Below are 24,803 nucleotides of genomic sequence, written 5' to 3'. Positions count from 1 at the left end.
TGTGAAGCCACAAAATTAATCAGAAAGTGTATATTCAAATCAGTTCAAATAACTAGTTTAAAAAGGTCTGCAAATAGTTAGTTAAAAAGGTCTGGAAGCGAGTGAAAAATCACTATTTGCAAACTTCCACAGCACCAACTACTGCTGAACACGAGAAACACTGGGCTGGATTTTACCTTCTGGCTTGCTGCAGGTTTACAGCACTTGGATGCAAAATTTTTAGATTCCCTTCAACTCTCCTTTAACATATGCACTTCTTGGACCGATATAGAATCTGAAGTGTACGTCAGGAAATTTATCTAGCGTGTCGGGTCATTTTTGTTTTGCATATTCCCCAAACAAACTCAGAAAACATGCCTCAAATTCTGTCAGGATTCACAATGCATCTGATACACACGGTTCTTATCCATCAGTCTAACTAGTCTTGTCCTGAATGAGGGGTTGTTTAGTCCCTTGTACTTTAAATTAACTCACTAAACACTTCGATCTCTCCAAACCAAGATCCTTTTATTGTGTCTTGTGTGGTAGGAAGGCAATCTGATACAGACCATGTTATCATGGAGTCTGTTTATTCCTCTGGAACGTACACCTTCTGCTGACCTGTTACACGTACATCTTATTACCCTCTACCTTGTGTTCTTCTGGAGATGGCCGGATGAGCCTCTCTTTATATACAGGTCCCCAGGTCACATGATCTTGGTCTTGAGACCACATGATGTGTTGGTACTGCCACCTGCTGGTTGGAGGTCTCACACCATCCAATTATGATATGGCCCATAGGCCTATCACCACATGAGGGAAACACATCTGTGATAATTTCCTCTCAAGTTTTATCAAAATCAGTATTTTTACCATCGTATCCTCTTTTAGTCCCCAGAAGCAGTTTTCTACACATCACGTTTTTACATTGAGAATTGCAATGCTGAGGACAGCTTCTTTAAAATTATTGCCAACAGGTAAAAAAAAAAGCCACATCTGATCACCCAGCTTAACCTTTAGCAAAACCCAGCCCAATGTACAAAAAGCAACCACACCAAGTGCAGACAGGTTAAGTCAACATGCACGACCATAAGCCAACAAAAATCAACTCTTACTTACCAGATTGTTCCTGTCCTGCTTTTGAATCAATAGCAATAAAAATAGGGAGGGAAAAAAAAAAATTTTTAAAAGCGCGAGGAAATTAAATGATCAGTGCTTGTTAATATAAATTGGAGAAAAACAACTCAGTGAATATATGAACAATGCAACAGAATACAACAGTAATCCATTTTCTGGGGGAGCACTCAAAATATGTCCATCCCCCCCATCATTACGATTCTAGACCAGATCCCAACAGTGGCTCGGACTGTGGACCAAAACCCCAATATTTTATTTATTTATAAGACTGTGTAGAAAGAATGGTTCACTCCAGGAGCGATTGCATGAAGAAATAGAGCTAGAGTATTTTTAAAACAAAAAACGTTATTAGGATTACAATATTAACCTTAACTTCACGCCCGAAAAGAACAGTTTATAATTACCCCTTAACCATTACTACTCAATTTCCTATTAAACAATCTATCTTACTGTGGGAGAATTGTGGACTCAGCATCAGGCAGATCAGCATTCAACTCCTCTCTCCAAAGTTTCCTCCCTCCTCTCTCCAAAGCTTCTCTAAAGCTTTTCAAAATGTCTTTCTGCCTGCCTTGGCTCCACTCAGCAATGACCTAATCCACCCCCCAACCCCAAGCTAAAACTCCTCTCTCCAAAGTTTCCATACTCCTCTCTCCAAAGCTTCTCTCATGCTTTTCAAAATGTGTCTCTGCCTGCCTTGGCTCCACTCAGCAATGACCCAATTCCACCCCACCCCCAAGCTAAAACAAAATCATCTTTGCAGGTTAGAAAACACATTAACTCACGAGGGACTTTCCCAGTCCATTCTGAAAAAACACATTCCTTTGTCAATTTCACCTTCTGGCTGCTAAAAGCACCCAGGCCCTGCAAAACAGGATTCTTTTTAAACAAGCATTTTCTGGGAGAACTGAAAATATATCCATCCCCACACTACTACGGTCAAATACACGCTAATCCCAGGCTTTTAACCCTTAAATTGCCCGAATTCAATACTCCTAAAGTCTTCCAGTCATCACAATATTAACCTGCCAAATAAAACACCAGGTCAAATCATTCAAACCTCAATCCCAAAATGCACTTCGAATAAAATTGCCCACAAAGGATTTCATTAAATCTCAGTTTAAGCCATGCCAGTTTTCATCTTTTTACCTGCTCACATGAAGTCCCTATCCATAACAATATCTGAGCTCAAATATGCCACAAATGTCAATGTAAATCTTATCATACAGCAAGTGGCCATTCACCCCATTAAGTCAAGTCTTTGAAAGAGCAATGTAATTAGTACCACTAGCCTGCACTTTCCTCATATCCCTGAAAATCGTTTCTTTTCAAATATTTACTGATGAATCTGCATTGACCACCCTTTTTGGCAGTGCATTCCAGATAATTTCAATCCAATAAATAAAAATATTTCCCTGGTCTTCCCTTTGATTTTCTTTTTTAAACCAATTGTATCAAATCTGTCCTCTGATCACAGTTCCGTCTCCTTCAACCACTGGACACAATTTCTCCTTATTTATTTGATCAAAACCCTTCATTACTTTAAATCTTCCCTTAACTTTGTCAGTTGTAAAGAGTACAATCCCAGATTCTCTAGTCCCTCCATTAGAACAGACTAGGTGGGGTTGTCACACTAAGTTTCTTTAACTTAAAGTTTACCTTTTGGCAAATCATTAACAGTTATTCCCACTCCAGCTCTTTCCCCATTTCCCTGCAATTTGTTTCTCCTTCCAAGTAGTTATGCAATTCCCCTTTGAAAGCTAGAATTGAATCTGTTTCCAAGACCCTACCAGCCAGCACCTAGCAATAAACTTGCATCTGTCTGCACTTTTTTCCTGTTACAAACGACTTCTCCCAAATTTCTAATGAAATGTCTGATAGTAGAATTCTCTCAAAGCTCCCGAGTTGAGTTGCTGTGGCACCACCATAGATAAAAGAGGATAAATTACTGCATGACAAGTTTACATAGATCGATTCCATTATAAATCTGGACATGGGAGATGTATAATAACGCAGAAAAATAAGGGTTAATAGGGAGGAGATCTGGAGAACTAGCCAACGGAATAGCGCGTACACACTGAAACCTTGAACTCCTGACCGGTGAAGCATGTGCTATTACTTGAGCCACGAGGTACACTAACCAATGTTTTGAGAATACAATTCTGGTAATTTCTTCTCCCGAGTATTTAATTGCATGTAGCAGTTAGATGAATAAGTTGTTTTTAAAACTGGTTACAGCGCACAAAATTTAGCATAAAATAGCATTAAAAATTAGTAAGCAATAAATAGGTTTTTAAAAAATCTTTTCCCCAGTCATTACCAAATTAGTCAAGTGCAGTCAGCTAGATTTTCATTTTTCAAAAATATTAGATAATAATTAAACTCTTACCTCCTTTTGAACAATGCCCATTCTGTCCCTCCAGTGTAATAAAAGTAAATCAACCTTTTCTTTGGCAAATTTTTCTACCTCTTTAGCAGCTCTGCCAGCCCGTCGTTGCCATTCGGGAACCTTACTAAATTTACCGTATTGATCCTGTAGAAATTTAAATAAACCATTGAGAAATGCACAACATATGAAAAACAGAAAATACTGATAGGAAATTGTTTCAAAATCTGTATTTTTCAAATGTTACTTAAAAGAAGCCACAGCTTAGCTAAGAGAGAACCATTAAAACAATGGATACAAACCTTATGTTGGGTTTAAACTAGTGTGCCTCGAGGAATGAGATTTTCAATGCTGTAGCGAAGGGTCTGTTGTAGACTTGTATTTCAATGCACTCACCTCCTGATCTAACCGTTGTGGCATAAGGTACACAGTAGAGCGTGGTAGCATAGTGGTTAGCACTATTGCTTCACAGCTCCAGGGTCCCAGATTCAATTCCCAGCTTGGGTCACTGTCGGTGCGGAGTCTGCACGTTCTCCCTGCGTCTGCGCGTGTTCCGGTTTCCTCCCACCAGTCCCGAAAGACATGCTGTTAGGTGAATTGGACATTCTGAATTCTCCCTCGGTGTACCCAAGCAGGCGCCGGAATGTGGCAACTAGGGGTTTTTCACAGTAACTTCATTGCACTGTTAGTGTAAGCCTACTTGTTACAATAAAGATTTTTTTTTTTTTTTTTTTTAAAAGGAGGGTGGGAAACAAATTGGGAGGTGGTTCCTGGTGACCAGCTACGGCCGGTCACTTGCCACCTTAGCTGTAGTGGTCAAGACAAGCATGATAAAAAAAAAGGAACACTTGCCACATTAGTTGCAAATTCCCCTTTAAACTCACTGGTGGAATTTTTGCATCGTTGGGCAAGGCTGACCTTCTTGAACGTTAATACTACTGAGCGGCTTACTGGACCATTTAATTAAGCAGCATTGAGTGCGGTGGTGCATTCCCATTCAGAACACGCTAGTCAAGGACGACTGGCTTCCTTTGTTATAAAGGATATTAATGAATATTTGGGGTTTAAACGACAATCCAACCAATTCATGGTCATGTTTAATGGTCAGATTGAAAAAGAATTACATTTCTCAAACTGTCATGGTGCAATTTGAACTCACATTTTCTCCAATATTACATAGAAACATACATAGAAAATAGAAGTAGGAGGAGGCCATTTGGCCCTTTGAGCCTGTCCCGCCATTCATCATGGCTGATTGTTAAGTTTAATAGCCTGATCCCACCTCACCCCCGCATATTTCTTGATCCCTTACCCCAACAGCTATATCCAATTCCTTCTTGAAATTACACAATGTTTTGGCCTCAACTACTTTGTGGTAATTCCACAGATTCACCACTCTCTGGGTGAAGAAATTTCTCCTCACCTCCGTCTTTACCCCGCATCCTCAAACTATGCCCCCTAGTTCTGGACTCCCCCATCATCGGGAACATTCTTTCTGAATCTACCCTGTCGAATCGTGTTATAATTTTATAAGTTTCTATAAGATCCCCTCTCACTCTTCTAAACTCCATTGAATATAATCCTAACCAACTTAGTCTCTCCTTCTGGGCAGCATGGTAGCACAGTGGTTAGCACCGTTACTTCACAATGACAGGGCCCGGGTTCGATTCCCGAATCGGGTCACTGTCTGTACGGAGTCTGCACGTTCTCCTTGTCTGCGTGGGTTTCCTCAGGGCTGTTCCAGTTTCCTCCCATAGTCCAAAGATGTGCGGGTCCGGTGGATCGGTTACGCTAAATTGCCCCGTAGTGTCCAAAAGTTAGGTGGGGTTGCTGGGGTACGGGGGATAGAGTGGAGTTGTGGGTGCTCTTTCAGGGGCCAGTGTAGACTCGATGGGCCGAATGGCCGCCTTCTGCATTTGTAAATTCGATGACTCATACGACAGTCCCGCCATCCCAGGATTCAGCCTAGTAAACCTTTGCTGCACACCCTCCATAGCAAGAACATCCTTCCTGTCCAGAAGAGACTTTGTCTGTGTCATTGAATGTATTGAAGACTGAGTTAGGTAGATTTTTGATAGACAAAGGAGTCAACGGTGATGGAGGCGGGGTGAATAAAAAGGTGGAGTTGAGACCACAACCAGGCCAGCCATGATCTTATTAAATGGTGGAGCATGTTCAAACGACCAAAATGGTCTACACCCTTCTGCTAATTCCTATGTTCCTATTTGGGTGACACATTTTTGAAATTAAGTCCTGATTTTCAGTACTTACTGTTGCAATTTTTACATTGTCTCTGATGTGCATTCGGTCAATGTCTTTCTCTGGTACTTGGTCGGTGCTATCAAGGAATGCTAGTAAGCCCGTCGGCTGAAAATAATGAAAAAATATTTGTCAGCGTAAATACCAAATGTTTAGAAGTTATTAAAATTCAAGTCTGCAGATTAATAACAAAGAATATAAAGAAGCACACCATTTAGGACAGAAATAGACTATAATGAATACTGAAACACCCATGTGATAGCAATCCTGAATCACCTCATCCTGTTAAAAAGAGCCACAAAACCCTAACAAACTATTATTGAACATCATTGAATTACTGACATACATTTATAAAAGTTCTATTAAGGGTCTAAAATGTTGGAAATGACTTCAATCTTTAAAATACAATATACATTAAACATGTACAAAAGCCATATACAAGGCCCAATTATGGATCCAATATTTCAGGTTGGGTGCAGACACAGGTTATTTGGTTATGATTCAATCCATTATTTCCTGTCAGCATACAAAGCTGGATAAGCAATACAACCCAACGAGGAGTTCAGTTACATCATCCAAGGTGGTCGCTGGATTGGACAGGCTGTGTCGAGTTCAATAATTTCAACCAGGGCAGGAATTAAGAGTGCTACAGACTTCAACAATCCTGGAGCAAGGAGGCAAGGGGAAAAAGAAGTCGCCCGGGTTTGCGCTCCTGATCACAATCCAGCAAGTGTGCATGTCTAACGCAAGATCTACCTGAACAATGAAGCTACACTTGAATATATTAAGATAATATCTCTTGTGTCAGATGAATAATAAGCAAAGTGGGGCATGCTATAAGAAGATAATTTTGCCCATAAAACTTCACCAAAGCAAGGAGTCACCTCATGCAGGACATGAAAAAACTGGAGAAAAGAAATGTACTCTCTCCGTTTAAGCCCCAAACATTTAATGCCACCACTGGCCTTGCAGTTATTAAAAGAAGTTTGTTGGTTTAGCAACTCCTTACTTCCTTTTATTTTTCCGATGACTGACCCTCGCGAGGCAAGGTATTTCAATATTTTGCTATCAATCGTCTGGACAAAGATTGACAGGTTACCAATGGAGTCCAAAATCACAGGGAAGTTTCCTACACAGCACTGCTTTCACCCGCTTCATTCCAAGGAAAATTGAAGGAGACTTGTGTGCAGAGAATGCTTGGTTTTCCTTAATAGCTCAACATGCTCTTCAATCCAGTGAAATCCCAATAAACCTTAAATTTTCATTATCCTCCCATGGAGGGGCCAGGGATCCTCACACCATTATGGCAGGCTATGGCGGGCCCTTTACTTGGTAATGCCCACAACTGCATTATCAGGGTCCTATTGGTCCTCTTGTCATCAAGCCATCTGCACACGGTGATCTTAAACCAAGAATAATAAGAGACTTAAAATATAGCAGTTGAACCCAGTCTGCTACCGGTGATCACATATCTTAAATTGCTCAGCTAAAAGCAGCCCAGATTAAGACAAGAATAAATTCAGCCCAGTGAGTGGCTGAAGGAAACATGGTTGTGACAAAAACCAATCAGAAGACACAGATATTTTTTGTTATTCCCTTGGTCAGTTCTCACAAGATATGCCAAATATTTAGCATAAATAGTACAAAAAAGTTTGGGACAACAATCATTTAAGTTACTTACCAAAATGCGTTTCAGCAAATTCAACGCGGTTGGATTTTCTGCTGTCCAAAGACCAACCAAATGTCTACTCAACTGCCTGAAAGAACAATTTTTTCCCTTAAGTTTTTACTGAAGAAATGGGAAGCTTAGGAAACAATACCTTGATATATTAAAAAAATATACATACCTATTAGTCAACATGCGCTGATCTGTACTAATTGTAAACATTGATGTATGCAAATGGCAGGGTAGGGCACCTTCACTTAAGGCAAGTTCCTGCATCTTTGTAGCTATTTCCTTGTCACCTTCCTTGTTGGGTAGAAAATAAATTTGGTTTGGTTGGGAATATATGTTTTCGACAAACCGAAACGCAACCATGTTCAGAAATAGAGATTTTCTTTCTTCCTCCACGACCCCCCCCCCCCCACCCATGATATCAACCATTCGATGATAAAGATAAACGCTATTTGAATTTGTGAATTATATTGTCACAATCACTTCCAAAAGCACTGAAGTTCATACATACCCTCTCCCATTCAAAGCTAATTTGACTAGAGAATAAACTGTTATTAATTTCAGCCAGGATAGGTATTCGTTCAGACAGGTTTAGCTACATTTCACAATTCTGACATTACATCACTATTGTTTCACAAGATTAAAAAACAAACATTTGATAAAGAAACGGAAGTCAGACTTTTCCCCATTCTAAGAGCTAGTTAATACATCATCTTAAACTGATCGTACAATTCACAGGCTGTGCAGGGCATGAAGCTCTGCATTCTTGAACATAACATTACAAGCCACCGCGCCCAGGAGAGTGAGCTGCCATTTTCAGGGCAAGGCCCAAGTGGGAGGCCATCAGTGTCTCACTGAGTTACTATTCACAGCCGGATTTGTACGTCAGGTGCATCAATCACAACTTAACAATGTACAGGACAACAGTTATGGAAAAAGCACTTTACCGCCATGCTTGCTGACTAATGGGATAGATGACTAGAATTATTTTCTGCCGCTAGGAGGCATTCATTGTTGCGCCTGCAAACAAATCTCAAACCAGAGCTTAATTCTGTCCTCATCATCGGTACGCTGGACAATTTAAAAGACAGGGGTAATCGGTGAACAGGACAGGATGTGGGCAGCAGAGTTTTGGAAAAACTCAAACTGTGCAGGAGAGGATTGGACCATTCAGTCTGGAGTTAGCGAGAGCATGCACGAGAGTTTTAGCAGTTGCAACAAAGGCAGTCAGGTGGAGGAAGCCCAGGTAGAGAAGATAAAAGGTTAGAGGCTCAGTGCAAGGTCAAACGAGATAACAGAATTTGCAATGCTGAGGGAGGCCATTCGGCCCATCGAGTCTGCACAGGCCCTTGGCAAGAGCACCCTATCTAAGAACACCTCCACCCTATCCCCGTAACCCCGCTCACATTTTGCGACACTAAGGGCAATTTAGCACAGCCAATCCACCTAACCTGCATGATCTATGATCTTTGGACTGTGGGAGGAAACCAGAGCACCCAGAGGAAACCCACGCAGGCACGGGGAGAACGTGCAGATTCCGCACAGTGACCCAAGCCGAGAATCGAACCTGGGACCCTGGAGCTGTGAAGCAACTGTGCTAACCACTGTGCTACCATGCCGCCCTAGTGATTAGCTCCCTTCTGGATTGTCACTCAAGGTTGTAAGCATTCTGTCCAGGCTGATAGTGTCCAGGGAGTCAGTAGCTATACTTGAGGAAATTTCTGCTCATTCAACACTCAGACAAGCCGTGTGTCAACTCCAAGATCATGGCAACATCAAGAGAATTGGCAATGGTGAGATACAGCTTAAGTTATTTTTTTATTGAAACTCTCACCTCTATAAGAGCTTTCATGACTAATCCAGCGCCTTTCACAATAGCCATGGAAGGGTGCTAAGAATAAAAAGAAAACCCATCACTAAATACCATCTTTAAACATAGACGCAAACAACATGAAAAACGAATACCGCTTAATAGGGTGCAAATAATACATACATACACTTAAACCAATTACTTAAGGTACAAGCCATGATTCATGAATAAAAATTTCCAAGTAGGAAATCTTGCTCCAAATTCTCCATATATTCAAGTAGCATAATCCGTGGAGAAAGTTAGATCCATCAGTGAATTGCAATACCCATAAAGCTTGCAGTATTTCAATGTTGCAACCTCAGCAATATTTCTGGTACCAATGTGGCCCTCTCAGTTGAATGGCCACCTGCAAGGTGGGTAGCACCAATCAGTCAACGCCAAATAGTTATATGCCGTCCATACACGTAACTATAATGAGGCGGCTCTGAATATATTTATAGTTTAGTTATTTCCGATCGATAAGGCCAGGCGGCCCTCAAGCCTTGCAAAACCAACGTTTCAATCCAGTGGATTATCCAAATCCTATTCAGGGGAAGGTGTCAAGAGAGAAAATTTTACAAGCGATCTTTACATCATGAAAGACATACCTGGAAAAGTTTGAACAAGGTTCTTCCAACTTCTGCTACCATTTCTAACAACATATCAAACTGCTGTCCTTCAGTTGTCTCACTGTATGGAGCACAGAGTGCAAAGGTAAGAAAATCCAGAAGGGAGCTAATGACTAGTGCACCTGTCCCATGGTCCTGCAGGGAGAAACAGTTACACAGCCTGAGAACAGCAACGGACTGACAGCACTGATAGGCCAACAGGCTCCAATGTCTCATTCAATCAATAACTGGTCGTGTGTGGAACTGAACAATGAGCCAGGAAAATTCCAGATTCAAACCCCACTCAGATCAGATGTATGAAGGCAATGTTGCTGTAACTGACCACAGCGTTCTTAGGCCAAGGAGAAAATATTTTTTTTTTTTTTAAAAGAGGCCCCATTCTCAATTTAAAGTATGTCTACTGACTTTTGAATGTCAAAACAATCAGATAACGACAACCTTGAAGTCACACGGAAATGGTCACTTGGGCATGGGACCAGGGAAGTGATAACACACGGAATAGCATCCGAACGTGGACCAGTGCCTTAACTAGAAACAACAGCCAGTTTTCCCATTCAGTTGCTTTCCCCATCATATAACTTGAAAGCAGAATTTAAAATAAATTGGATTTCAGCATCAGTGGCTCATTTAAAAATCAATGTCCCCACTATAATGACATTAATATAATGGGCACATGGGCACAGGAACTATTAGATACTTGTGTGCACACAAGAATGCTGTGCAAGGATTTAACAAACCCAATGAAAGACTCAAATTACAAAGGTTTTACAAGAACTTTATTAAAAGGTTAATATTCGGCATTGCCTCAGATTTCACAAGCAGTTCTCTTGAGCTTTGTCTCTACCCCACCTACTTCTGTCCTCAAGTTTCTTTTGGGGATGTTTATCTCATGTGACAATGTAGGCATTCCAGATATATTGTATTGTGAGAATTTGGTGCACTAAGGGTTAAAAGCCTGGATTACTGTGTGTATGACTGCTGCAGTGGTGTTTATAAAAAAATCCTGGTTTGCAAGTCAGCTAGGTTTTTTGGACCCGGAAGTGCATTTAAAGCATCGTAAAAGTTTGGGCTAATGGACTTGCATTTAGATTAAGAGGATTCCCTGCAGAGTAGTTAATTAGAGACAGTGCGTTGTTTAGTACGGTGATGTAGTTAATAGGAGGACCAAGAGCTGAAGCAGTCAGGTGTTGCGGTTTTAGTCTGTGGACGGCAGGCAAGCGGAGAAGAAGCTTCTGAAGAAATACAGCCAGAGATTCTGCATTGCTCTGAAGGAGTCAGGTTCATCATTGAAGTCTTTTTAAAAAAAAAAAAATTAATGTTTTTCCAATTAAGGGACAATTTGACATGGTCCATCCACCTACCCTGCACATCGTTGGGTTGTGAGGGTGGGACGCAGATATCGTGGGGGGGGGATTGTGCAAACTCCACACGGACAGTGACCCGAAGCCGGGATCGAACCTGGGTTCTCAGCACCGTGAGGCTGCAGTGCTAACCACTGCACCACCATGCCGCCCCTATCTTTGCAGTCTCAAAGGACATAACTTTACAGCACGTATTCCTGAATCTGCTAACTATTTAAAAGTGGATTGTAACCTGAAATGGCTCTGTTTTCTGAGTGGAAGTAAAAGATAGCAGTTAAGGGTTATTGTGTCACTGTATTGATTAGCATTGTTTAAGCGGTAATTGTAAGATAAGATATTTTAATACTGTGTTAGTGATAAAGTTTGTTTCAATACAAAGTCCCTATTTTGTGTGAAATCACTCTTTGAGCGAAGTATCCTTTCCTCACAGTCTTATAAAATTAAACTAAAGTATTGGGGTCTCTGTCCAGTGTCCCATCCACTGTTGGGATCTGGTCCAGGATCGTTCATCATACTCAAGTTTCCCTATTCAACTCTCATCACGTTCTTGTCATGGCCTCCTTTCAAGTTGAGGTTCAGCTAGTGAGTGCAGGGGAACCAATAAACAGTCATGTGGATGGATGTGAAGCGAGGCTACTTATTGTAAAATGGCACCGAACCCAGAGCTTTTCACTGGCATGGCATTCTTGAGAATCATTTGCACCTTTTTGATCCCCTGTCCCTCACCTCCCTTTGCCCCCAAAACACAATCCGTGGGCTTTGGAACCCCAGGACCCAGTTTACACAATTTCTGTCAATATTGACTAAATTAATCAAAACAGCATTTTCAGGCAAGCTGATTTGTCAATCCAGCACATGCCACACAAACTTTTGTACTTCTAAAACAAGCCATCTTAAAATGGTGCCCTGTGAAAAATAATAATAATTTTTATTGTCACAAATAGGCTTACATTAACACAGCAATGAAGTTACTGTGAAAAGCCCCTAGTTGCCAGGTAATTACCAAAATTATAATGTTTCCTCCTAAAATTTGAAAGAGACTTACCACATGGGCATTGAATTTATCAAGTAAATTTTCTAAAAACTTCTTTGAAGAGAGGAGTGATGCTTTGTTCAGCTGCTCTTGTCTCAGGTCATAATCATCATGCATTGGCTAAATTAGATAACATTGAAAACAGTCTTTATTACAGGAATAACTCATTTTCAAAAGTACTATTGACTTCAAGAATGAAAGCGTTCATGGCAATAAACCCAAGTATCATTTTATTCTCACATAAAGAATGCATATATGGAATACTCGGGAAAGATATCCCTATCCTACACGCTCCCTCAGACTTTCCTCAAGTGCAATTCTAACATTAACAGCTTCACATCCCAGAGTTGTGATATTTTAAGTGCCGACTTTCATTCAATGCTGAGGATCGAAGCACAATGAATAGGAATATATTGAGAGAATTTGAGGAAGTTATGAACAGTATACTTGAAGGGGAAAATCAGTGGATGTGGTGTATTTGAACCATCAGAAGACTTTCAATAAGGTCTCCTGCACTAGGAAGCTAGTAAACAAAATGAGAGCACATGGCAAAGGTATGGATAAAGTAGACATGGAGCTGATGCTTCCTCTTGTGGGGCATTCTAAAATGAGAGGTCATAGTCAGTATAAGAGGGAGCAAATTTAAAACAGATTTGAGGAGAAACTACTTCTTCCAAAGGGTTGTGAATCTCTGGAATTTGCTACCCCAGAGTGCAGGGACAGAGTAAATTTGAGGAGTTAGACACATTTTTAACTGGCAATGGGTTGAAGGGTTATGGAGAACAGGAAGGACGGTGTAGTTGAGGCCAGGATGGGATCAGCCATGATCACATTGAGGGTGTTAGGCTCGGGAGGTTTAATTGGCGACTCCCGCTCCCAGGTCATGTGTTCTCGGGAGGAGATGCTCTGGCTGATTTCACAATCCACCTCTTAGTCTGTAACATTGTAGGTAGCAGATGAGGAACATATCAGCCAAGATAGAATGGCGGAGCAACTCGATGGCCTGAATGGTCTAACTCTGCTCCTATACCTTATGAACTTATGTAACATTATGGCACGGATTAAGAACTTAGAACAGGTTTATTCCTCCTGTTTTCTGTATATTAACCAAGTTTGGCAGGCTGCAGGGAGAAGTACTTGGTCCCCAGCTGTTCACAATCTAACAATTTGGATGTGGGGAGTAAATGTAATATTTTCAAATTTGCAGCTGACATAAAGCAAAGTGGGATGCGAGGAGAATATAAGGAGGCTTCGAGGTAATTCGGACAGGCTTAGTGAGTGGGCAAGAACATGACAATTGGAATATAATGTGGATAAGTGTGAGGTTATTAACTTTGGCAGGAGGAATGGAGATGTAGAGTGCTTAAATGGTGAGAGATTGGAAAGTGTCGATGTCCAAAGGGACCGGGGTGCCTTTGTTCATGCGTCACTGAAAGCCAACATGCCAACCAGCAAGCAATTCAGAAGGCTAATGGTAGTCTGGCCATTTGCAATAGAATTGAATTCAGGAATAAAGATGTCCCATTTCAATTGTATAGCACCTGGAGTATTGTGCACAGGTTTGGTCCCCTTACCCAAGGAAGGATATACTTGCCAGAGAGGGACAATAGCAGAGGTTCACCAGATTAATCCCTGGGATGACACAACTGTCCTGAGGAGAGATGGAGGAGACTGTGCCTGTATTCTATATAGAGTTTCAAGGAATGAAACTTACAAAATTGTTAAAGGGCTAATTAGACGCGGAAAGGAGGTTCCCCCAGCTGGGGGATCTAGAGCGAGAGGACACAGTCTCAGAATGAAAGGCAAGCTATTTAGGACTGAGGCGAGAAGAAATTTCTTCACTCAGACAGTGGTGAATTGTAGGGTAGCACAATAACGCAGTGGTTAGCAGCGCTGCCTCATGGCAGCGAGGACCTGGGTTCGATCCTAGCCCCGGATCACTGACCTTGTGGAGTTTGTACATTCTCCCCATGTCTGTGTAGGTCTCACTCCCACAATCCAAAGATGTGCCTGGTAGGTAAATTCACCACACTAAAATTGCCCCTTAATTTAAAAAAAATAATTGGGTATCCTAAAAACTTTTTTTAAAAAGGCAGTGGTGAATTCTCAGCCCCAGAGGACTGTGAAAGCTCAGTCAATGAGTATGCTCAAGACAGAGATCAATAGATTTCTATATACGAAATGATATCAAGGAATATGCCAATATTGCAGTAAAGTGGCGATGAGGTAGATGATCAGCCATAATCTAGTTGAATGGCAGGGAAGGCTCCAGTGGCTAAATGGCCCACTCCTGCTCCTATGTTCCACGTAGAATGAGGAATAAAGAGCAAAGAGATAGGATGGGACAATGTTGTGGACAGATCTGGAAGAGAACTAGGATTGTGCAATCATTCCAGTGGAACATGGGAACCAGTTTAAATTGGTAAATGGGGCTGGGAAATAAGATAGCCATTCTTGAATGAGTTGTAATTTGCAGAGACAGGAGGTTTAGCTGAAGACACAAGTCCAGCCTCGAGGCAAGAAAGCAGAGAAATATTCTGATCAAGTAGACACTTTGAATGAACTACACCCATTGAAATCTAAGAGGAGAATAGTGGCAGGCTTCAAGAGGGCAGAGCCTAATCAAATGAACAGATACATGTCATATAGAATTGAATGCAGAGAAGTGCAAAGGGATGCATTTAAGAGGAAGGAAGAGCAGAAGCAATATAAACTAAGTGATGCAATTTTAAGTGGGTGCAGAACTTGGGTTCACATACGTGGATCTTTGAAGTTGGCAGGACAAGTCAATAAGGCAGTTGTAAAGTGCGGGGTGCTTTGTTTTATAGACAAGAGGATTGAGAACACAAAAAGAAGTTATGTTAAACTTTTATTTAAAAAAAAACAAATGGCTAGGCCTCAGTTAGAGCATTGTGTCCAATTCTGGGCACTGCACTTTCAGAAGTCGAGGCGACTTACTAAAATGGCAGCATAGATGAAGGATTCCAGTTATGTTGGAAACTAGAGTAGCTGCGATTGTTCTTGGAGGAGAGATGGTTCAGGGAGATTTGTTAGAGGTGCTCAGAATTTTGATGAGTAGATAAATGAGGAGAGGTTGCTTCCCTCAGTAGAGGAAACAGATTTACAGCAATTGGTGAAAGCGACAGAGGGGGAGAGGAGCATCTTTTCTTCTTTAAAATGCAGGTTATGGTCTGGAATTCACTACCTGATGGACTGATACAAGCAAGTTCATATTATGTTTGTCGGAAACGGAAGAAATAATTGAAAAGACGACATTCTCAGGACTCTGGGAAAAGTTGGACTAATTGAATAGTGCTTGCAAAGAGCTAGTACAAGCATGACGGGCTGAACGATCACCTTCGGTGCTGCACGATTCAATGACTGCTTTAGCTGAAAGAATCTGTAAATGGTGGGGGGTTTTAATCCACTTTATTTGCTCAAAAAAACAATATACTGATTTTACTTCATGTTTTAATTTTTTATGCACAAAAGGGTTATTAGATCCGTTTCAGAGGGCACAGTGAAAATGTAGCATTATCTTGCACTTACACACATCAGGGCACACAACATGTCAATGGCAGCATGGGTAACACCGTCATGGTTTCTTTTTAAAGCCTTCACCGTCTTCACACCAAGCCTCTCCCGAAATCTAAATGTACAAAAGGGGGAAAGAAAATGTTCCACATGACAAAAAGTGGCACAAAACCTACAGAAACACTAAATATTTGCAAACTAAATGTTGGACTGCCAGCACAAGTCAGCTGGAAACACAGCGCAATCTGCATCAATTGCATGTTGAGTGTTCTCGCCACAGAGATAGTCAGATCTCTCAACAAGGTGGTGAACAGTTAGGGTCCTTGCTTTGTCTGGGACCCGAAACTGTGGGCCATTGTGTATTACCACCAAGACTGCACCAATTACTGAAGGTGGCTGCACTCCTTTCTTCTTGGCCAAACTGCTAATGAGAGAAGCATATTCGCTACAAAATAGCCACACAATACATTATGGTTTTATACACTACTAGCCTATTTATTTTATTAGGTGGCATCAGTTTTGCTTTTCCCAATTAAGAGCAACCTGCACCTTAATGCAGCTACCATGGCTGTGTCTATACCATACACGCTTACGCTGTGCACTACTCAATCTTTATAAAAAGCATTGCACATTAACTCAGTTTGATCTCCGTGACACTGTTTGCATTAAACCTTCATTAGTGAAGAAGACTTCATTAAGAGAAAGAGGCATGTCAATGGGGCAAGCAGAAGAATCTATAAAACATACAAGACTGAAAGGGAATGTCAAACCAGTTGCGGGTACTGGCAGTATTCATGGAGGAGAGATAAAAGGCAAGTCACTGAATAGAATAAGGTAGGCGAAGGCTTCACACAGCATCAACAATCCTAACTCGCACCATCTTGAGCGTCCAACCAAATTCAAGGGGTAGTGGTAATGTCACTGGACTAGCAATCCAGAGGCACGGGGTAATATTCTGGGGGTCCAGGTTCAAATGCCACCACAACAAATGGAGAGATTGGAATTCAATAAATATCTGGACTTAAAAGTCCAATGATGACCGTGAAACCATTGTCAATTGTGGTTAAAAACCCATCTGGTTCACTAATGCCCTTAAGGGAAGAAAATCTCCCATCCTTATCCGGTCTAGCCCACGTGACTCCAGATCCACAGCAATGTGGTTGACTGTTAAATGTACTCCAAAATGGCCCAGCTAGTTCAATGGCAATTAGGGAGGGGCAATAAATGCTGGCCCAGCCAGTGATACCCACATCTGCTGAACGAATAAAAAATAAGTTCCAGATTTGCTGATAGTGGGTCTGGCACACTTGGGTGGTCAATGATTCAGCCCTGGCTATATTTGGTTCCAATCTACTACTCAAATGTTGGTTCACTGTAGAGAATGTTAAATTTTATGGAGGAATCCTTGAAATATAGATTTTTTTTTTAAAAACAACTAGATTGAGCATCCCAATTCCCAGTCAAGCGAGAGTCAGGAAACCTCCAACATAATAAATAGATTCCTTACTTGGGAAGTTTTGTAAACGCTTGAAAGCCAGCCTTCGAAGCAACCAGTCGTCTCACAGCCTGAAACTGACTCTCCAGTTCTGCATTGTTTGCGGTTTGATCTCCTTCTTGAGACAGTAATGCTATGATAGCATTATTAATAAGTTTCTCCTTGTTCTCAGAAAAGAGACCCTGCAGAAAAATAGACAATTCTCTTTCAAGCTTAGTGCCTCGAGCATAAGATAGACATTCGAAAGACTTGCAAGGCTTTTGAAGGAAAATCATTCTTACATCTTGAGTCACTGCATGCAGAACTCCACTGTACGAGATGTTAGCATTAAACCTGAACACTGCATCGGAAAAGCTGCCGTCTGAAATGCAACATGAAATTAAAATAGAGCACGATAGAACTTTCCATCAAAACCATCACATACTGCAAAGTTATCTTCAACTGCGTTCATCTTTAGTCAAATTTTAATTAATCACAGTTCATGCTTTTGGCAACTACTAGAGTATTTATCAGTCATTTTAAAGCCAAGTTTGCTGCAAATGTGAAGTGTCAATATCTTTCCAATATGCCAGAACATGCAACATTACCAACACTCCGTGCATTCAATGATGAAGCTTTGAAAAACATTTGTCTGTGGAATGAAATGAAAATCGCTTATTGTCACAAGTAGGCTTCAAATGAAGTTACTGTGAAAAGCCCCTAGTCGCATACCTAAGGGACAACAACAGCTGAAAGTACAAAGAATGGTAACTATAAATTGAGTTTTACATTAGTCTGAACATTCAAAGCAATGGCAAATACCCGCAATGTGAAGCAGCAAAGACATACCAGGAGCAATCTTGCTGGTTAAACAAAGCAACGCACTTACTTGGAGGTGAATTTAGAAACCTAAGATGAAGACTTTCTACTTCTTCATCCACTGGCATACTCAGTAGCCCCCATCTCTGCCCTTTCAGAGTCGGGATCATCCTCACACACACATCTCTGTTACCAGAAGCTCTCACCCCATCTAGCAAACTAGCCATTAAGGAGTCTCTGTGCAAGGGAAGATAAAGAAGCTGTTTAGTACAACTACATTGGTAGAAGATTTCAGTTACAGTATTATATTCACCACCATAACATTTCAATTAAACAAATCCCTTAACAATCAGGTTTCAAAAGTGGTCAACCAAACAGAGCAAAACAATCTCATACAATCCTGTACATTCCTATGCTACAAATCATCATATAGAAACTTCTAATTCATCTAAGGTGAGCAATGGATAAATCATAACATGAGCACTTGGACTTGCTTCTGAAAGGGTATTTTTGGAACCTGCCCTTTCAAGCTCAAGTGTTTCCTTTCAAGCAAAACTGCCAGGACGATGTTTATCCTTGAACTGTGACATGAAAAAAGGAATTAACTTGATATCCTGGATTAATAGGGTGATTACTTGGCAAAAGAGCATAATCTGGTTAAAGTATGTACACAAACGAAGGGCGACTCAGGTACAATGAAATTACACAGAGACTAATTTGGGGTCAACAACCCGGTGAACAAACAGCGGGCATGATGCAAAAGACGGAGGGAAATAGTTACATTTTGATCATGTTCCAACAGTGGGGGCGTGGCTCCTGTTGCTGCATCAAATTCTCAGAGATAAACTCCGCACTTTAAGGACACAGGCTGCTAACAATAAACTACAAAGCAAGATTAACAAAGACAGCTGCTAAAGGAAACCAAGACACGGCAATTGAAAGGAAAACAAAAGAACATTGATAGTTGATCTGCCCAGTAACAAGCATTGGGAGAGTTGAAAATAAAGCTCTACAGGGTTGCAATGATTGTTCGTAAATCACAACCAGTTTAAAGATGAAAACGTGACAACTCATCTCCCAAAACTGAATCGATTATGCTGAGCTTTTAGAAATACACTCGCAGCGAAGATGGTATGGCATCTTTATCTAGAAAGCTATAGCAGCCAATAAAATTATTTAGAGACGTGCCTTTCATACCCTAAAGCGTCAAAGAACTCTACAACATTAATTCCCCAGTTTCACATGTCAGCGCCTTTAAACACAGCTCCAGGTTATATAACATTTATAAACATTTTGATACACTTTGGTTCCCTAATCACAGCCCAAAGATGTGCAGGTTAGGTGGGTTGGCCAATGCTAAAATGCCCCTTAGTGTCCAGGGAAGTACAGGCTAGGTTACAGGGATAGGGCAGGGGAGCGAACCTCAGTAGAGTGCTCTTTTGGAGGGTCAGTGCAGACTCGATGGGCCGAATGGCCTCCTTCCGCAAATGTAGGGATTCTATGACAGTTTAGATGCAGAAGCTTTTAAAAAAGATTGAATTCAAATCATGACAGAGTCCTTTGGTTGCTACCTAAGCCCAGAGTATCATGTGTCAAGGAAAACAGAAGTTAGTCTCTGAGCAGGTGAGCAATTCTGTGAACTACACTTTAGGTGGGATGTCAAGACTTTACAGGTTGGAAGAGGAGATTTACACAATGGTGTCAGGAATGAAGGGCTTCGGTTATATGGCAACTAGAGAAGCTGGAATTATTTTCCTTCGAGAAGGTCAAGGGGGAATTTAATAGTTGTTCAAAATCACGAGGTGCTTTTAATGAAATAGGTAGGGAGAAACAGTTTCAATTGACAGGAAGGTCAGTAACAGAGAAACAGATTGAAAGACTGAAAATAATTGGCAGCAAAACTGAGGCAGTGGGGGAGATGAAATGAGAAGTATAATCTGGAATGCATTGCTTAAAAGAACAATGGACCAGGAATAGGCTATTCAGCCCGGAGCATTTTCCGCCATTAAGTTAAATCATGGTTGATCACATCAATTCATTCCAGCTGCCGAATTCAATCCAGGCCACAAATCACTGGCCATGTGGAGGTTGCACATTCTCCCCGTGTCTGCGTGGGTCCCACCCCCACAATCCAAAGATGTACATAGTACGTGGATTGGCTGCATTAAATTGCCCCTTAATTGGGGAAAAAAATCATCATAGAATTTACAGTGCAGAAGGTCGAGTCTGCCCTGGTTCTTGGAAAGAGCACCCTACTCAAGCCCACACCTCCATCCTATCCCCGTAACCCCACTTAACCTTTTTGGACACCAAGGGTAATTTAAATGCACACTACACCCCCACCAGAACCAACACATCCTCCCTGGAGTGCAGTGCCCAGACCTGAACGCGGTACTCTAAATGGGTCTAACCAGAACATCATATAATGGATCATCCCTCCATCCAACCATCCCTTTCTATTCTCATCCCTTATTATTATTATTATTTTTGTACCTGACCTCTAGCTTGTAGTGATTTTGACACTTAAACCCCCAGATCACTCTGTTGATCCACAGTTCCAAGATTCTCACAAAATAGATCAGAATGGCCTTCGTCCAGTGGATAACCATTGAATCGCATCTGCCAGTTTTGCCCATTCACCATCTATCAATGGTCCTTTATAACCTACTTCTCCCCAATAATACTATTTACTCTGCCACTTAACTTGGTGATGTTAGAAAACTTGGATGTGACTTTCTACTCCTTCCTCCAAGTCATTGCTTAATATAGTGAAAAGCTGGTAGCCACATTGTGACAATTGGAGGATTGTACCCATTATCCTTTTGGTCTTCTACTTCCTAACCAATTCCCTACCCATATCAATAGCTTGCCTTCAATTCCACAAAAAAGATGGTGCAAGCAGATTCAATATTCACTTCGGAAAAGGTTATTGGATCTCTACTTAAAAAGATGTTCAAGGTGGGCGGCATGTGGTGCTGTGGTTAGCACTGGGACTGCGGCGCTGAGGACCCGGGTTTGAATCCAGGCCCTGAGTCACTGTCCATGTGGAGTTTGCATATTCTCCCCATGTTTGCATGGGTTTCAACCCAAAGATGTGCAGGTTAGGTGGACTGCCCACACTAAATTGCCCCCTTAATTGGAAAAAAAAATAATTGGGTACTCTAAATGTATTTTATGTTCAAGGCTATGGGACATGGGCAAGAGTGTTGATGGTCATTTGTAGCCCTTTCAGAGAGCTAGCATGGACAAGATGGGTCAAATTACCTCCCTCCTGTGTTGTGTGATTAAGAGAAATTGTTCCTGGAAATTAAAAAAGGTAAATGGCATATTATAAGCAAATCATTTTCCTCAGTTGTGAGCTGAAAATTTAGAATTGCTGGCCCAGAAAACTAGATTTCACGTAGTTCAGTTTACAAGTCAAAATATTCAGCAAGTGGATCACTTGAACATTGCACCAGTTCAGTTCAATCAGGAATGCAACGTCAGATGTGTTCCTCCTCCTGCCACCCAAACATAAACTGAATTAAAAGAGCATAGAGAGAAATCTCATACCTTTCTGTTGAGGAGTACTTGTAGACCTGCCCTTTAATATATTCAATAGTAAACCATTGAGGATTTTCAGAATCCAGCACTAGAGCAAATATCTGCGGGGGTAGGAATGAAATTTGTTGTAGTTGAATGTTTGACAGTCCATTTTAAATATTTCACCATCAAAGGAAAACAGTATTCAGAAGGGATTTTTTAAAAACACACACCAAACTGCTCAGTACAACATAAAGCAACTGCAAACAAAATCCATAAACCATTCTCTAGATAACTCCAGTTACAGATCGATGATGCTAAAGGACATCTTCCAAATCAAGTTCAAGTCCAGATTTCCATACTGCAACACACAGGGCATCAATAGTTTGTATTGATCTAGGCAATTGCTCAAATGTTCTTAATTTTCAAGTTGGATATTCTACTTTCTATTGTCTAATAGTTCACTAAGATACTGGTCTGAAATTACCCCCTATAAACAAGTCACTGAAATACTCAACCCCGACCTGCCGCCACCAGAAACCTTGCATCCAGCCCCGCCAGCACAAACCTATGGCTGTCGCAAATCGGCGCCCGTTGACATTACCTCAAGCAAAATGTTGCCTGCATTGCCCTCACACCTTTAACACCGACACCACCACTGGGCCCCTGGAGTACCTGGTTGGCGACAACAGAAGAGGTGCCAGTGGTTAGCACTACTGCCTCATTGCGCCAAGAACCGAGGTTCAATCCACGCCCCGGATCACTGTGTATGGAGTTTGCACACATTCTCCTAGTGTTTGCGTGGGTCTCACCCCCACAATCCAAAAGATGTGCAGGGTAGGTGGATTGGTCACGCTAAATTGCCCCTTAATTGGAAAAATAAATTTTTAAAAGCCCTCAAACCCATTCCCCTATATGATGCCACCTCCACCCTCCCCCAGACCGACCTCTTCTTCACAGCTCATTTCCCCACCATCGCAATGTTCATCGCCCAATAATAATTTGTTAAATTCAGCAACTCCAGACCACTACCCCCAAAATACCCACCTCACCGGCGGGCCTTCCTCTCCCACACAGATCCCGAAATTATCCCACTGCTTGTCAAAACAAAAGAATTATGGGCAAAGATCGGGAGGTTCTGGAACACAAACAGAAACCTGGGCAGCAGCGTCATTTTCACTGTCTGCACATGTCCAGCCAGCGTTAGCGGCAACACATCCCACCTCTTAAAATTAACCTTCATACTCTTCACCAATCAAGCCAATTTTAATCTGTGTAGCGGGGCCAAGCTCCGTGAACCCCCACCACCCTAATCAGCAAGTCCCCTAATCGCCTTTCTTGCCCTCTGGCATTGATCAGAAACATCTCACTCTTTCCCCATGTTCAATTTATATCCCGAAAACCAATATCTCCATAAGCCCTCCAATGCTGTTCATTGGGTCCGAGATATATAATAACAAATCATTCACATACAGCAAAACCATATGCTCGGCACCCCCCTCCCCACCCAATCCTTCGACACCCGAAGCACCATTGCCAATGGCTCTATCGCCAAGGCAAAAAGCAATGGAGTGTGTGGAGGAGAGCGGGCACACATCTTGTCCCACGACATAGGCCAAGTTACCCCAAACTCACTCATTAGTACGAACACTCGCCGCCGGCACCTTGTACAGCAGCCGGACCCAATCCTCAAACTCCTGTCCAAACAATCAAACAAATACGCCCACTCCACCCGATCAAAAGCCTTCCCCACATCCATCACCATCTCCTGCCCCACCGAGGGTACAATAATCGCATTAAGTACCCACCGCACATTTGCCAACTGTCTCCCCTTCACAAATCCCGTCACAAATCCCTATCACACAGTCCTTAATTCTTGATGCAAGCACCTTCGCCAACAACTTCATTAGCTATCAACAATATTGGCAGTACGAACCAGACTGCTCCAGGTCCTTATCCTTCTTTACATTTTATAAAACTCTACTGGGAACCCGTCCTGCCCCGGGGTCTACCCAGACTGCATCGCCCCCATACCATCCATCACCTCCCTCAGCCCAATCGAGTCCCCAGGCCCAGAATCCACTCATCCTCCACCTTGGGGAACTCCAACCCATCCAGGAACCACCGCATCCCCTCTTCCCTCTTTGGGGGGTCCGACTCGTACAATTATAAATCATTTTTGATAAGATACTGCAGGGACAGATTGGCTGATTGACAGACAATAGGGAAGGTGGTGGGTCAGCTTCGCCATTCACTGGACATTCAGAACGAGTATGGGGATAAGGCTAGTTGGTTGCTCGCCCATCGGTGGAGTTGGCAGCCAACTGCATGGGAGATTGCTCAGGTGAGGCAGGTGCCGGCGCCGAGAAAGTATTGATGAGGCACTGAGGCAGGAGATAATGGAGTGCGTGGGGTTGATGCAATTGGGGAATGCACCAGGGCCAGATTGCTTTCCGGTAGAATTTTTGGCAGACTTGGCGCCCCATTGCCTGGATATGTATAACGAATCGTTGGCATTGGGGAGATGCCAGCCACATTTGCACAGGCTTCTATTTCTTTGATCTCAAAGAAACAAGGTGGGGTTTGTTAAGGGGCGGCAGTTGTTAAGCAACATCTGGAGGCTGTTGAATGAAGTAATGACCCTTCACGGGGTAGAGTGCCAGAAGTTATAAAATCACTGAATGCAGAGAAGGCCTTTAATGGGGAGAATGGTGGAAAACCGTTTGGGTTCCTGAGGTGGTTTAGGGTTGGACTGACATTTTCTTGCTGTATGCATTCCCCGTGGTGAGCGTGTGGATGAACCTGATGAATTTAGGATATTTTAGGTTATATTATGTGATGTCTGGCCGTTGTACAGGAAACGGATAGAGTGGGTTAGGGATCAGTTCATCGAGAAGAGGCTCACGGGGGTGAGAGGATTTGCATGAGAAGTTCGAACTGCCAAGGGGGAGAGCGAATTTGGATATTTTCAGGCCTGGGATTTTGCACACAAGGAGCTACCCTCATTCCTTCAGCTGCCAAAGCAGACAATGTTAGATACGTTGTTAACTTTGGATGAACTGGGGTGGATTGTGGATATTTACGGGTGGCTTGTGGAGACAAAGGGGGCACCAGTGAAGGAGGTTAAAGCAGAAGGAGGAATTTTTTTT

General features: G+C 42.0%; 1 protein-coding gene across 4 annotated transcripts in view; it reads right to left on the bottom strand.

Moving 5' to 3' along the window:
* Positions 1–24,803, bottom strand: part of LOC119965813 (dnaJ homolog subfamily C member 13) — a 138,844-nt gene that overhangs the window by 71,329 nt on the left and 42,712 nt on the right. For 2 of the 4 annotated variants that reach the window (XM_038796672.1, XM_038796669.1), the window contains exons 9-21: positions 21,685–21,776; positions 18,203–18,369; positions 17,616–17,695; positions 17,347–17,516; positions 15,855–15,954; positions 12,318–12,425; positions 9,891–10,046; positions 9,268–9,324; positions 7,606–7,727; positions 7,440–7,515; positions 5,771–5,866; positions 3,503–3,646; positions 1,099–1,116 (exon numbers count right to left, since the gene is read on the bottom strand). In XM_038796672.1, coding sequence (XP_038652600.1) covers positions 1,099–1,116; positions 3,503–3,646; positions 5,771–5,866; positions 7,440–7,515; positions 7,606–7,727; positions 9,268–9,324; positions 9,891–10,046; positions 12,318–12,425; positions 15,855–15,954; positions 17,347–17,516; positions 17,616–17,695; positions 18,203–18,369; positions 21,685–21,776 — 1,386 coding nt within the window. The remainder of the gene's footprint in view (positions 1–1,098; positions 1,117–3,502; positions 3,647–5,770; positions 5,867–7,439; positions 7,516–7,605; positions 7,728–9,267; positions 9,325–9,890; positions 10,047–12,317; positions 12,426–15,854; positions 15,955–17,346; positions 17,517–17,615; positions 17,696–18,202; positions 18,370–21,684; positions 21,777–24,803) is intronic. The other 2 variants (XM_038796670.1, XM_038796671.1) reach the window with 2 other exon arrangements.

This window comes from Scyliorhinus canicula, chromosome 5, assembly GCF_902713615.1.
Source record: "Scyliorhinus canicula chromosome 5, sScyCan1.1, whole genome shotgun sequence".
Taxonomy (NCBI): Eukaryota; Metazoa; Chordata; class Chondrichthyes; order Carcharhiniformes; family Scyliorhinidae; genus Scyliorhinus; species Scyliorhinus canicula.
The sequence above is the reverse complement of the archived record's forward strand: the minus strand, read 5'-3'. Positions and strand labels throughout refer to the sequence as shown.